General features: G+C 51.4%; 2 protein-coding genes across 7 annotated transcripts; both read right to left on the bottom strand.

Annotated features, from left to right (window-relative positions):
• Positions 1 to 15: 15 nt before the first annotated feature.
• On the bottom strand, positions 16 to 7,451 carry LOC130539503 (WD repeat-containing protein 37). 6 transcript variants are annotated; one of them, XR_008954155.1, is made up of 16 exons: positions 7,297 to 7,451; positions 7,018 to 7,079; positions 6,340 to 6,514; positions 5,136 to 5,232; positions 4,628 to 4,723; positions 4,338 to 4,402; positions 2,794 to 2,929; positions 2,584 to 2,655; positions 2,470 to 2,514; positions 2,328 to 2,404; positions 2,009 to 2,249; positions 1,730 to 1,871; positions 1,500 to 1,634; positions 1,226 to 1,340; positions 499 to 1,142; positions 16 to 463 (listed from the first exon to the last, which is right to left on the bottom strand). XR_008954155.1 is itself a non-coding variant. In XM_057057872.1 (15 exons), exons 3-15 carry the CDS (start codon positions 6,475 to 6,477, stop codon positions 1,011 to 1,013), a joined length of 1,491 nt encoding a protein of 496 aa, XP_056913852.1. In that variant the 5' UTR covers positions 6,478 to 6,514; positions 7,014 to 7,079; positions 7,297 to 7,451; the 3' UTR covers positions 16 to 1,010. The 6 variants fall into 6 exon arrangements, 5 of the variants coding, with proteins under 5 accessions (XP_056913852.1, XP_056913851.1, XP_056913854.1 ...); XM_057057872.1 differs by having other exon boundaries at positions 16 to 1,142; positions 7,014 to 7,079; XM_057057871.1 differs by having other exon boundaries at positions 16 to 1,142.
• Positions 7,452 to 7,620: 169 nt separating this feature from the next.
• On the bottom strand, positions 7,621 to 13,044 carry gtpbp4 (GTP binding protein 4). The gene is made up of 17 exons (XM_057057867.1): positions 12,887 to 13,044; positions 12,120 to 12,290; positions 11,924 to 12,027; positions 11,696 to 11,832; positions 11,510 to 11,610; positions 11,275 to 11,367; positions 10,817 to 11,008; positions 10,666 to 10,731; positions 10,257 to 10,346; positions 10,081 to 10,191; positions 9,856 to 9,933; positions 9,196 to 9,247; positions 9,021 to 9,121; positions 8,734 to 8,931; positions 8,564 to 8,629; positions 8,305 to 8,448; positions 7,621 to 8,226 (listed from the first exon to the last, which is right to left on the bottom strand). Exons 1-17 carry the CDS (start codon positions 12,932 to 12,934, stop codon positions 8,074 to 8,076), a joined length of 1,905 nt encoding a protein of 634 aa, XP_056913847.1. The 5' UTR covers positions 12,935 to 13,044; the 3' UTR covers positions 7,621 to 8,073.

The raw sequence follows: 13,044 nt of genomic DNA, 5'->3' as shown, positions 1-13,044 counted from the left end.
AAAGCACTCAAAGAGTCAAAGAGCACACAGATTTATTGGTTTTAGGACGCGCCTCGTTAACGGCAGAGTCAGTGATGGACGAGGCTCCACGACGAGCAGACGTGGTTCTGATGGTTCTGATGGCACAGCTCAGCCCGACTGGGAGCTCCACATTAATAATGATCCAGCTGGTTCGTTAAGGGCGTCGCCCTGACATCACCTCACCGCTCCACACGATAAAACCACAGTTTGACATCGTTTTCACGCCCAACAACACGTCAGCTGCACGGACATGTGCACGAATGTCCACAAACGTCCACGTAACACCGAAATATTTCACCCGCTTTTTTTACGCAAGAGAAAAGCGACTCTACTAAAACTGTTCCTGCAGACGACAACATTTGGGACGGACACACAACGAGCAGCCACCTGTCCTGTCCTTCCCTGTCCTGTCCTTCCCTACCCTGTCCTGTCCTGTCCTGTCCTTCCCTTCCCTGTCCTGTCCTGTCCTGTCCTGACTGATGAGTATTCACAGATGCCACCAGGAAGGGCTGTTCCCTTTAAGACAGGTCACACTTATTAAATCTAAACAGAGCGAATCGGCTGCGTCTGCAGGGAACTTTTGGACGCTGAGCTGAAACACGACACGCACGTCTTTTTCAAGTCGTTCCCAGAGTCTGAAAATGCAAAGGAGACAGAAAAAAAGGAATAAGTTGTGCTTCTTTTTTTGAAGGTGCCTCTTGTTGTGAGTAACCAAGCAGGAAATGTTGAATATTCAGCGCCGCATTTTCAACAGCATCAACGAAAATCAGCTGTTTTTTTACTCGTCAAGACGAAAGAACCTTCCTGCCCACGAGGACACCAAGACTGGCCACATGGACCGTCTCTTTGTCTCTTCCAGACTCCAGCGTCCCTCCCTGACCTGCTCAGACTCAACCTGACAGAAATTAAAACCTCGTTGTCATTTCAGCCGTTACAAACAGACCATAAGAAGCGTGAAACTAAGCTAAAGCGCCGACAGGAAGTGAGCGTCACTTCTCCTGCAGCAGGGCCGGGATGTTGATGTTCCAGCCGATGGCCTGGCGGTCGAAGCCGCAGGTGAACAGGTTGCAGGAGGGGTTGTCCTCGCACCAGGTGGAGCAGCACACCATCCGCCGGTGGCCCTGGACCAGCACACGCAACAATCAGGATGCTTTTACTTTGAAAATCCCCCCAGTATCGAGACATTTACAGGAGAACAACCGACCTGTCTGTTGCTCCGAGGGAGTCGAGCCAGCCTCACCCCGGACGTGTCGAACAGCCGGACCTGCCGATTGTCGTGAGGAAGGGCGATGATCTTCTGGTTCACCGACACGCTGATCCTGGACGGGTCAGCAGACCAGAATGATAAGAGCAGGACTGGCAGAACCTCGCTGTCCCCGTAGGGGGTCAAAGGTCAGTCAGCGGGTCCGGAGGTCGACCCGCCGCTGCCCCATATTAAACACACAATGAAAGCACACAGCAAACACAAAGATAAAGACCTGTTGACAGCGGAATCTGTGCGGATGGTTGCTATGGGCGACCTCATGTTCTTCAAGTCCCACACTTTGACGGTTCGGTCGTCACTCCCGGACACCACGTTGTCTCCAACCGTGAACACGGCCGACGTCACCGTGCTGCCAGAACATGCGCAGGACATGCCTCTGTTGCTATGGAGTTTGGTTGTACCAGTGTGTGTGTGTGTGTGTGTGTGTGTGTGTGTGAGACTGACTCGGTGTGACCCTGGAACACGTTGACAGAGTGGATGGAAGGGTCTCTGAAGTCCCACAGCCTGAAGGTGGTGTCTCTGGAGGAGGTGACCACCAGACGCTGGGTGGGGTTTGTGCAACAGTGGGTCAGCTCCTGGTCGTGACCTGAACACACACACGCACGCACGTGCACACGCACGCCATCAGAAACTGGTGTTGGCATTTACCAAATCATTTGAGGTTTATTCCGTCCTGGGAAGAAGGCGGCCGCTGTGTCGGGGGGAGGTTCCTGTTGGTCCTACCGGTCAGGGAGTGGACCAGCTCCGACGTCTCCACGTCGTACAGGTTGGCGGCGCGGTCCCAGGAGGCGGTCACCACCTGTTTGCCCCCCACCAGCCAGTCCGCTGCGATCACCACGCCCTGATGGCTGCGCAGCGTCGTGGTCGCCACGCGCACTGAGGGACATTCACTGGGACCCTCCAGCTCGCCATCCGCGTCGTCTTTGTCTGAAAAGTCCACATCGTCCTCACAGGGAAGCTGCTGCTGTCGGGCCAGGTTCAGGGGTTAGACGGGTCCCCACAACATTAGAAAGTTAGAGTGTGCGAATGCGCTGACGCTCACGCTGATGTCGGTGACGGGCTGCGGCGTCGGCAGCTGCACCAGGTATCTCCAGATGTGGGCTGTCTGGTCTCCAGATGCTGCACAGACAGGACGGAGATCAACAAGGAGGCGCTGCCACACGGCGGTGCAGAGCGGTGGTTACCTGTTAACGCCATCTGCTCAGTGGGGTGGAACTTGATGGAGTTGACTACAGAGAGAAGCACAGGTTTAGTGTCGCGCTACGATGGCGCCCGAGCGGCAGCACTCGTCAGCTGACCTGATCCCTGATGGCCCAGATATTTGAGGAGGCACTTTCCCGTCTCGATGCTCCACAGCATCGCGGTGTGATCTGCAGAACCAGCAGGAGAAGAGCCAGTTAGATTCAATTAGAAATGAAATATCGTGGCGGCACTGGAATAAAAAAGGATGCCCAGTTAAAGAGCTGCATCTGATGAGGGACTCGTTAGGAGCAGGAGGAGGGGGAGACCTGCGGAGGCGGTGCCGAGCACCACGGGCTGCGTCCTGCTGACGCTCAGGTCCCAGATGCCGTCCCGGTGGCCCACGTACTCTCTGACCAGCTGGCACGTGGCTCTGGACGTGGTGGCCTTGAAGCTGGACACAATCTGCCAGCAGAAGAACGGATGTCACCACCGGATCCCGACGGGGTTCCCACACACTTTCCTGCTCCAGAAATCATTCCTGCCCCCGTGAGCCCGATTCCAAATAGGGAAATATAAAACCAGGAAGTTTTGGAAGGTGTCGAATGTTTAAGGCCCAGAAAGGATGATTTGTAGAGTGAAAATATCCATGTAGGAACCCTGGTTCTGGAGGAGAGATGGGGGGGGGCAGGGCAGCAGAATGCAGGAGCTGCTCATTGGGGGTCCGTGTAGTAGAACTAGGAAGCTTTGGGTCAATCCTGGTTTTAAAGGATGTTTTAGCTGATCAGCACAGGTGTTAAACATCAGCCCAGATTGATGAGGAAGAGCTGGGGGGGTTCTGATCAGTCATGATGATGAAGGTGTTTACATTAAAGATGGGGACGATACAAACTGGACTCTTGGCTGGTTTGGGGCACAGACCACTAAACAAGTTCCCACTGAAACAAGGAGAGAATAATGAAGGGAATCACTGGTTTCCAGAGGCAGAAGGGACAGTTTTCATCCACAAAACACAAAACCGGAACGTGGCCGGAGAAGCTGATGACGAGGAAGCCCGGCAGAACCAGCAGGAGGCTGCTTCTGCTCCGGTGCCGCAGAACCCGGAGCTCCGGCTGGGTCCATGCAGCATGAACGCTCCACAGCCTCCGTGCGCATCGGTCACGTCAGCGTCACGCGTGTGCGACCGTGCACGAGCGAGGCCACTCCTCCGCTTCTGCCCCTACAGCCCATAATGGACTGCTGGCTCCGCCTACATAGGTGAAGAGGCGTGGTGCACGGAGCCTTGGCCGCACGTGCACGCGTGACAAAGGCGTGACGCATCGGTGACGAGCGTTCCAGCAGGAGGCGCACTAGATCTACAGCGCGTTAAAATGGCGTCCCCAAGCTGCAGGAAGCGTCTGGCGTGTTAGAGGCGTGCACGTGCACGTGCACCGTTACATGAAGAGCAAACGCATGAAAGTGAACGAACGAATCGTTAGAGACGACAAACTTGTGCTTCCGTCTCACACAAAAACCAGAGAAAAGCTCAAAGTCCTACATTTGGACCACCAAGTCTCTTGGTGAGGGAGCCTGCGCCCCCCGGCCGGGCTGTTCATGCGTGGTGGCACACGGGAGAGGGGGCGGGGCAAGGGGCGGGGCAAGGGGACGGGACAAAGCAACAAATTACCCATGATTCTCCACCCCACAACTCCCAGCCGGTTACACTGAAGGTCCCCCCGACTCTCGCGTGACAAGAGTTTGAACGTGGCTACAAGTTAAACAGGTGAAACACAGCAACAGACGGATCACTTCACACACACACACACACACACACACACGCACGCTGTCAGCAGATCACGTGCACGGACACACATAATGGTGTGGAAGTCTTCACCTTGCTGGTGGAGGCCTTGTAGGTGGTCTTCAGCTTCTGTGAGAGCTGGCTGGTGCTGTGACTGGCTGAGAGGGGACAGGAGAGTCACAACGTCCAGGGGGGCACACACACATTCAGCGGAGCTTTACCCCCCCCCCCCATTTAAACGTGCACATTCATAAGAAACACGACTGAAAAGCCTCCAAACTGAGCTTTTAAATTCTACATGAAACCTCCAGCTGATCGTTTGTAGAAGGTTGAACCTGAACTCTTCCTTGTGTTATTTCTCATTAATAAAAAAAGAAACCCACCTTTTGATTTGAGAGCTCCTTTGGCTAAATCTGCACCTTCCAAGGTTTGTCCATCTGCGGCCAAGCGATCGTTCAGCGAGTCGATCTCTCTGCGCACTGACGCACAAACAGCCCAGACGGACGAGAGTCAGTAACCTTCGCAGTTCACACATCCTTTACCATCTTCCTGCTGGGGTTTGATGCAAATTAACTTTGTTGAGGGGGGGTTCTTCCTGTTATTAACGCTGAATTACCGCGGGCTGGCCACTAGGGGTCACTGTTCCCGCTGCTCAACCCATTTTCAAGAACGAATTCCAGCCACCGTTAGTTATCCAAGACTCACTCCCAGTATCCCAAAACCATCAAAATGCATTTCACACATGAACGTTCGGCATCTGTGAATGATGAGTTTAATAAGAATAGTGAAGGTAAGATTGTGAGAGGCGACACGACACCGCTCATATTCACACCAGGTGAGTCGAGCTTCTCCAGCCAGGTCAGTGAGGAAAAAGCTGCTGTGGGAACTTACATTCCAGGTTCTCTATGTAGAGGTTTTCAAATTCCCGCTCGATCTGGCTGAACAGGTCCATCAGGTTGCTCCGCAGCGACAGAGGAAGCTTGGAGTCCTGCAGGGAAGCAAACACGAGGCTCACCCTCCATCCATAACATTCCTGATCACTTCCTGTTTGTGGCTCCGCCCTCTCTCCTAGTGCGTTTTGGTTCTGGCAGACTTTAAAAGCCTCCTTTGGGATGCTCTCTGACGGCTCTGCGCCGTCGCTCGCAGCCGTGTTTCCTCAGGAAGTCAGTGGAGCGTGTTGCTGTCATTCACGTGCACATCAGCAAACGTGCAGCGAGGAGCAGCAGCACGATGACAGACGCTGGCTTCAACGCTCCATCCAGCCCTTCCTCTCTTTATTTTTAGATCGGCAGAATTATTTCCTGCTCAGCCTTCGTCTCACCATCAAAGACTCGAGCGTCCTGTGACCGACCGGCTCTAAAGAGCATGAAAAACCTGCACAATCGTGCACGGCGCGACCGTAGGTCGAGCGGGGGTGGGTCAGTGGTTCTGTGACAGAACCAGAAATGGTGCTGAGTGGGTCAAAAAGTCACTTTTGAAAAGTGGGGAAGCAAAGACTCAGTGGGGACTCAGCACCCCTCTGATGGATGAGCAGGGCTAAAGGCTACTCAGAAACACCAGCGCTAACAGCTACACCAGGTCACGCTACTCTCTGGGACACGGAGACGCCTCACACTTACCTCCGGCCTCCCCAGGGACTCCAGGTTATCAGAGGACTGGGACCAGACAGAACACAAGGTCAGCAGGTTCCCGTTAGCCTGCCGGCACCACAGCTGAATACAAGATGGTTCTAAACCCCACAGAACTCGCCCCCTCTCTGGGACCACCCCGTTTAGCTGATCCCCTTCAGGGAAACGTGCGCTCTCGTATCTGCTTCGCCCAGATTCAAAGCGGCGCTTCGATAGATGGAGCCAAGCGTGCGCTCTCTAAACGAGGCATTAACTCCTAATTGGTTTAGGCTCATCGCTGGAGCGCAGCGCGTTACAGATGAGGGCCGCGCACGTCCAGAGCGGAGCGGTTAAAGACTCGCACGCGTTTTCAGAGGCCTCGAAGAGCAATTAATGACTCCTAACTTCCCTTTTCCCAGCCTGCCCTCGCTCTCCTTGTGTTTGGGGGGGCTCTTCCTTGGCTGTGGCGTTCCCGGGGGCGTGCTCACCTGTGACTCCAGCAGCTCCCTCTGCGGCCCGGAGCGCTCCTGCTCCGTGCTGTTGGTCCTGCGGATGGACAAGCTGTGGGACTTCCTCTTCTGCTTGGCTTGGCGAGCAGCGGCACTGCTCGCCGTCTCCACGGGCATCACGCCTGGTCACGCCGGGTTCACCCCAACCTGAAAGCTGCAAAGGGCACGGCGGAATTTTAGGCTCACGTGCACGCTCGTCCGGATGAGCTTTACTGCGCCTGTAAATACGAACGGCTGCAGCACTCTCGTAAACTGTTTAACGCCTCTGGTTTAAAACCTCTTTATTAAGGCTTCAATCGCGCAGTTAGCAAAGATTAAAGCTCTAATTAAGATCACCCAAGAACCAGGAACAGTTATTGGATCTCTAACGAGGACTCAAGGCACTGCTGATGCTCACCTCTCCTCCATTAGTGTCGTCATGGTTACGTGCAATAGGTAATATCACAAGTATAAATGTTGTGTATGTGGGCTTCACAGTAACAACACAACAATAACACAACAGTAATAACACGACAGTAACAAACAGTAACAACACAGTAACAACAGCACAGACGGCCACTACAGACGGCCAGCACAGACGGCCAGCACAGACGGCCAACCCATCTGCCACCACGCTCTGCCCTCCATTAGCGCCTCCCGTGGGGCTCACAGACCTGCCTTGTGCCGCTGTCACACCCCGGCTGCCCGTCGGTTCCGCTGGCTGACACCGGCCCCTAAGACTGGGAGGAGGGGGACACAGAATGGGCTGAATTATCCCGAGCAGGTCGAAGATGAAGTGACAGGAGCATCTGGCTGCAGGACATTAAAACGAGCGCGTCCTCGCAATGTTAGCTTTGAGCAGCAGCTTAGCAGCTACCGTTATCCACATTAGCTGATCACACACATGCTAATAGGCTAATGCTAAGACAACGGCCCCACACAAGGAACTTCGCTCACCATCCAGTTTACCAGAACGGTGTCCTATTTCCGCGTATCGTGAGAAATGTCATTTTCTTCGACGAGCGAGACAGCGGCGCAGGGTTCGTCAGCGTTGACAGTTGAACAGCCTCCAGCGATCACAGCCACTTCCGCTCCGGGTAATTTCACAATAAAAGCTCTGTTTACGCCACCTCCAGCTGTTTATTGTGCAATTCTTTTAAACAGAAAGTCGTTGTCACACGTTTCTTTGGTGGGAGCCACGAACAATATCATGCCCGGGGTGTAGTCTACCGACTTACAGAAAACACTAATTTAAAATGGTTTTAAAAGATGAAAATGAACTTGTTTTTCCTGTGAAGCTTTTATTTGTGCAACTTCCTTTTTCTGAGGAGCCTCTGACTTCAGTTAACCTGACATTTGATCGCTGAATATGGAAGGCTGGTTCTTTATTAGAACTGTTTTGTTCCCAATTTAACACTGAGTACATGAAAGAATTAAAGGTTGACGCTGGGCCTCATAAAGTATCAGCAGACATAAATGGAAGAAAAGAAAGTAACAGAATGCAGCTTTTTTTTTTATTGTGACTATTTCTCTGCATCACTTTATCCAAATAGGATTCACAATGAATTTCAATAACTGCCAAGACAAAGAGGTGAACTCCATGATGACAATCGTGAAACGCAGATCACCAGAGGAGAATTCCATTTCATGCATGTTCTCGGCTTTGGCTGCTGTGGTAAACGACACAGCTTTTATTTCTAAATGTCCAGCTCAATCGATCAGAAAAGGCAGGATTCATCTGCGGCTGTTGGTGCCCGACTTCCTCTTCCCGGTCAGGAGATGTTTGGGTTTGAGGTCAAACACGTGTCGATCGGCTTCTCCCTTCTTTCCTTGACGGTTTATACCTTTCTGAGAGTTTTTCATGATCTTCTTGGCCTTCCTTGCCATCTGAAGGAGAAACAAATCCTTTCAGACTTGTGGGGAAGGAGTAAATATTAAAAGCCGAAGGATGCGATTGTCTCCTACCTTGGCATCGCGTAAACCGGACTTGTCTCGCGGAGGTCGGGAGGCACTCTGGCTGCGGACTTTAGACGTGGGCGGGGCTGAAGGTTCACGCTTACGTTTCCTGGCAACACTGCGGGACTGTCGGGCCTGCTGGGCGTAGTGGCTCTGGAGAGAGACAAAGGCGAAGCTGTGAGGGTCTCACACACACCTGAACAGGAACACAACACTCCGCAGCTCCTCTTCCATGACAGGCAACTCCAACGGCAGAAGGTGGACCTACGTTATCGTTGCCCTGCATCTCCAAGCCGAGGTCGCCCATCTGCTTCTCCAGCTTCTTCTTTTCAACCTGGACACGTCAAACACACAAGAATGTCAGACAAACGTGTCGTTATTTAAATCTCAATTTTAAATATTGAAGGTCTGGCTCCATGCGTGTTTAGCTCCTCCCACCTTGGTGGCGGTCCTGGGCATGCGTGGCCCGTGCACGTTCTTCTCTCTGGATTCCATCACGAGGAGCTGCTTCTTCTCACGGATCTGTTTGGCCAAAACGCGGATCTCCTGCATCTCTTCGTCCTCGCTGTCTTCATCAGAGTCGTACTCCCCAGCTTGCTCCTTCAGCTCCTCCTCCTTCTCCAGGTATTCCAGTTTCTACAAAAGATGGCAAAGTTTTCAGAGGCTCTTGGAGGGAACATCAATTCTGATCCAGAAGTTTCCTATTTAAAGAAAAGTAAACCCACCTTCATGATGTCAGGATCAATGTAATCAGCGATGTTGTGGCCCTCCCACACCTCAGGGATCTTATCGTGCTTCTCCTCGTCGTTCATCAGATCCCAGTATTCTAAAAACAAACCGAAGGAGGTCAGACATCGGCCTCCACCGCTACACCACCCTGGCCAATCAAACGCGTCTTACTCTGCAGATCCAGGATGTAGTCGTCGCCAAGCTCCACCTCCAGATCTCTCTCCTTTACCAAAACAAACGAGGAAACAACCTGTGACACCTGCTGCATCATCTCCTGCCCCATCATCTCCTGCCCCATCATCTCCTCATCTCCTGCCCCATCATCTCATCTCCTGCCCCATCATCTCCTCATCTCCTGCCCCACCATCTCCTCATCTCCTGCCCCACCATCTCCTCATCTCCTGCCCCATCATCTCATCTCCTGCCCCATCATCTCTTCATCTCCTGCCCCATCATCTCATCTCCTGCCCCATCATCTCCTCATCTCCTGCCCCATCATCTCATCTCCTGCCCCATCATCTCCTCATCTCCTGCCCCATCATCTCCTCATCTCCTGCCCCACCATCTCCTCATCTCCTGCCCCATCATCTCATCTCCTGCCCCATCATCTCTTCATCTCCTGCCCCATCATCTCCTCATCTCCTGCCCCATCATCTCCCCATCTCCTGCCCCATCATCTCCTCATCTCCTGCCCCATCATCTCCTGCCCCATCATCTCCTGCCCCACCATCTCCTGCCCCATCATCTCCTGCCCCACCCTCCTGCCCCATTATCTCCTCATCTCCTGCCCCATCATCTCCTGCCCCAGCTCCACATCACCACCAGACGTACCAGTTTGCGTTTGGGTGCATCCACCTCCATTGCTTTTCTACGCATCAGAGCTCCTTCTGGGATGAACGCCGGCCTCTCCTGGAACATGAGGACCAAATACTTGTAACTCCTTCTGCTTAAACCAACCCAGACCCAGACCCAGACCCTTCTCTCCACGCGTGTTGATTTAAGAACTAATTAGGCTGTATAATTATGGCTTTAAGCCCCATGTGAGCAGCAGCTTACCTTCTCATCCCGCTTGGTGGGCATGGCCAGGTGGAGTCTGTTGAGAACATCGTGGACCTTCTTGCCTTTCATCTTTGTCTCGACGCGAGTGGCGAGGAGGCGATCGCAGGCCTGACAAACACGGCACGGTCAGCACATGCACGCCAGCACCGCCTGTGGATCCTTCTCTGCCTCACCTCAGTTTTGACCTGCATGACTCCCTCCTCCGTCAGAGTACTCGTCTCAATCACAAGGATCCCTTCAGCGGTGAAATCAGCAAAGATTTTCTGGGGACGGACGTGAGAAGCTGTGAAAATGAACCTGATGACCTTTACAATGTTGTGTCCTCTCCCAACAAACTTTACCGAAACATTTAAGCTAAGAGCAAACCAAGGGAGGAGGACCTCTCTGTAGGTTCAGGAGAAAGGCACCATGAGAACTATGACCAATATTTGCCTCCATGGTCAGAGGTCTTTGGGTTTTCAGGATTCTGAGCCGAGTTTCAACAAAACTCTAAACTTAATCCCGAACACAGGCCAAACTTTTGCTTCAAAACTTCTGCAGTCACCTGATTTCCTCAGTGATTTAGAAAGAAGCTCCGCCCACCTGGTTTTCCTCAGACAGCTCTGTGATCTTCTTCACATCACATTTGTTAGCAACAATGATGAGAGGCTGCAGGAAGGAGTGATTAGCATTTTAGTCACTTTAGCCAATAATCCAAACTCTCTGAATGAGGTGGTGGGTCATGTTGTCCGACCTTGTTGGTGAAGAGGGGTCGGATGCTGTTGAAGAGCTCCAGCTGCTCCTGCAGAGTGTGACCACACTGCTCTGAGACGTCCATCACATAAAGAACGGCTGCTCGCAGATGAGCCAGAGCTGTGATGGCCTGCATCTCAATGGTGTTCCTCTCCTCCAGGGGGTGGTCCAGTATTCCAGGGGTGTCCACCACCTGTGGTCCATAAATACAGACAATCCAGAAATTTCCCTTGTGTGACTTAAAGTGTCCACGAGTCTCGTATCAAACAACTATAATGGAAAAAGCTGATTCGCTCTTTAAAGGTGCATCCATGTGGGTGTCGAGGACACAGCAGCTACAGGGCAGGAAGAGCTCCAGGAACAGCTGCTGTTATACAGAGCTACAAGCTGACAGAAGCATGTCACAGTGTTCCTGGTTGACTGGAGCTTATGTAGGAGACACTGAGCTCAGATCCGTACCTGCCAGCGGAGGTATCTGTAGTCCATGTGACCCACAAACAGAGACTTAGTGGTGAAAGCGTATGGCTGGACGTCCACATCTGCTCTCGTCACCTGGGGAAGAAAAAAACAGGTTCCGTCACATCGATTAAGTTTCTGTCTCCTCAGAAATACTCAGCTGATCCATCTTAACAAGGCCAAGAGTCCAGGAAATACCTGATTATCTTTAAATATATTCTGAAGATCATAGAAGTACCTTGTTGATGAAACTGGACTTGCCCACATTTGGGTAACCGCAGAGAAGCAGGGTCCTTGTGTTGGGGTCAATGGTGGGTAAACGGGACAGATGCTGACGCACTGATGGAGACAGGAAGCATGCTGAGTCCAACAAGCATCAGAACCTGCTCATCTGGACCCACATCAATACGTAAAGCTCAGAAACCTTGTTCCAGATACTCCAGACTTGACTTCTGTCGTTTCAGGATGGTGCACATGCGCCCTAGAGCCGCTCTCTTCAGCTGTTTACAGCGATACAGGGAATCTCCATACTTCATCAAACGCACGTAGTCTTTAGCAACACTGTTGAGGGGAGACCAGCGGATTTCAGCGACGTCCAACACTGACAGCTTTGACTGCTTTCATTAAACACAACCATTTCTCATCATCTTACTTATCAATCAAGTTCTTGGCGATGTTGATTTGTCCCAGTGCCAACTTATAATGGTCTTTGTCGTACAACACATTCATCAGATCTGCATAGAAGGGATGGATGTCCTGAAATAGACATAGAAATGAGGGATAAGGCCTTCGAGCGGTGTCAAGTAAACAATCACACTTAAAAATAGACTTTGGGAGAAATCGCTTACATCCAGCTTTGGGAAGTCAGTGAGGATCTGCGTCAGTCGGTCGTGGTAGTTTTGCTGAGTGAACTTCACCTTCCGCATGTAAAAATGCCGAATACGGTGGATCTGGTAATGCTTATGCACCACTGTGGGCGTTTTCCTTTGGGTTTTGGATAAAGTGATGTCGATGAAATCCTGCAAGGCACACAGTCAAATACATAAACATTAAATTCAATGTCAATAATTTACCCCCTCCAAACGAATAGGTCTTGTTTAATGTCCTGAAACAGACCCTTTACATTTATACTAAAAATAGCTACAACTTAAAATAAACATATCCAAATGATACTGAGATTATGATTACTATTGGTCTTTGTATAAGTCCACAAAAACACGCACATGGTGAACAAAACACAAAGGCCATCAACAGCTTGATGACAGTTATGTGGCTATTACATGTTATATACAAGATGGTCACCTTAACAATATTTAGCTTCTGGGAACCCTTTCTCCTGTTTTTACTGAACAAATTAATAATTTTGAACTACAACCACGTGTGAATAAAACCATGAAACAGGGACGCCCACAACATTAAAGTCTTTAACTAGTTAGAATTCCTAGTCTCATTTTTCTATCCCATATTCTAAAGTTGAAGCCTGCTGCTCGACACGTGTTTCCTTCCTCCGATGGTTCCTTCGCCTTTCTTAAATATCTTCTCCCCCCAAACTTGACAGATAAACCGGATAAAATAGCTACCAGTCAAAAAAATCAACACGTCTGATAAATCTCACCTTTGCGGTGGGAACCACCATAATCTTCTTAAAATTATAAAGTGCCATTTTGTCACACGGTTCGGTTCGCTGACGGCACGGCCAAAAGGAAAGTTTCTCCTTCCGGCCAAACCGGAAACAACTCGGAAACCCGCGTTTTCCCCGAGCAGCGCCTCTAC

This window comes from Takifugu flavidus, chromosome 15 (assembly GCF_003711565.1).
Source record: "Takifugu flavidus isolate HTHZ2018 chromosome 15, ASM371156v2, whole genome shotgun sequence".
In the NCBI taxonomy this organism is placed as follows: domain Eukaryota; kingdom Metazoa; phylum Chordata; class Actinopteri; order Tetraodontiformes; family Tetraodontidae; genus Takifugu; species Takifugu flavidus.
The sequence above is the reverse complement of the archived record's forward strand: the minus strand, read 5'-3'. Positions and strand labels throughout refer to the sequence as shown.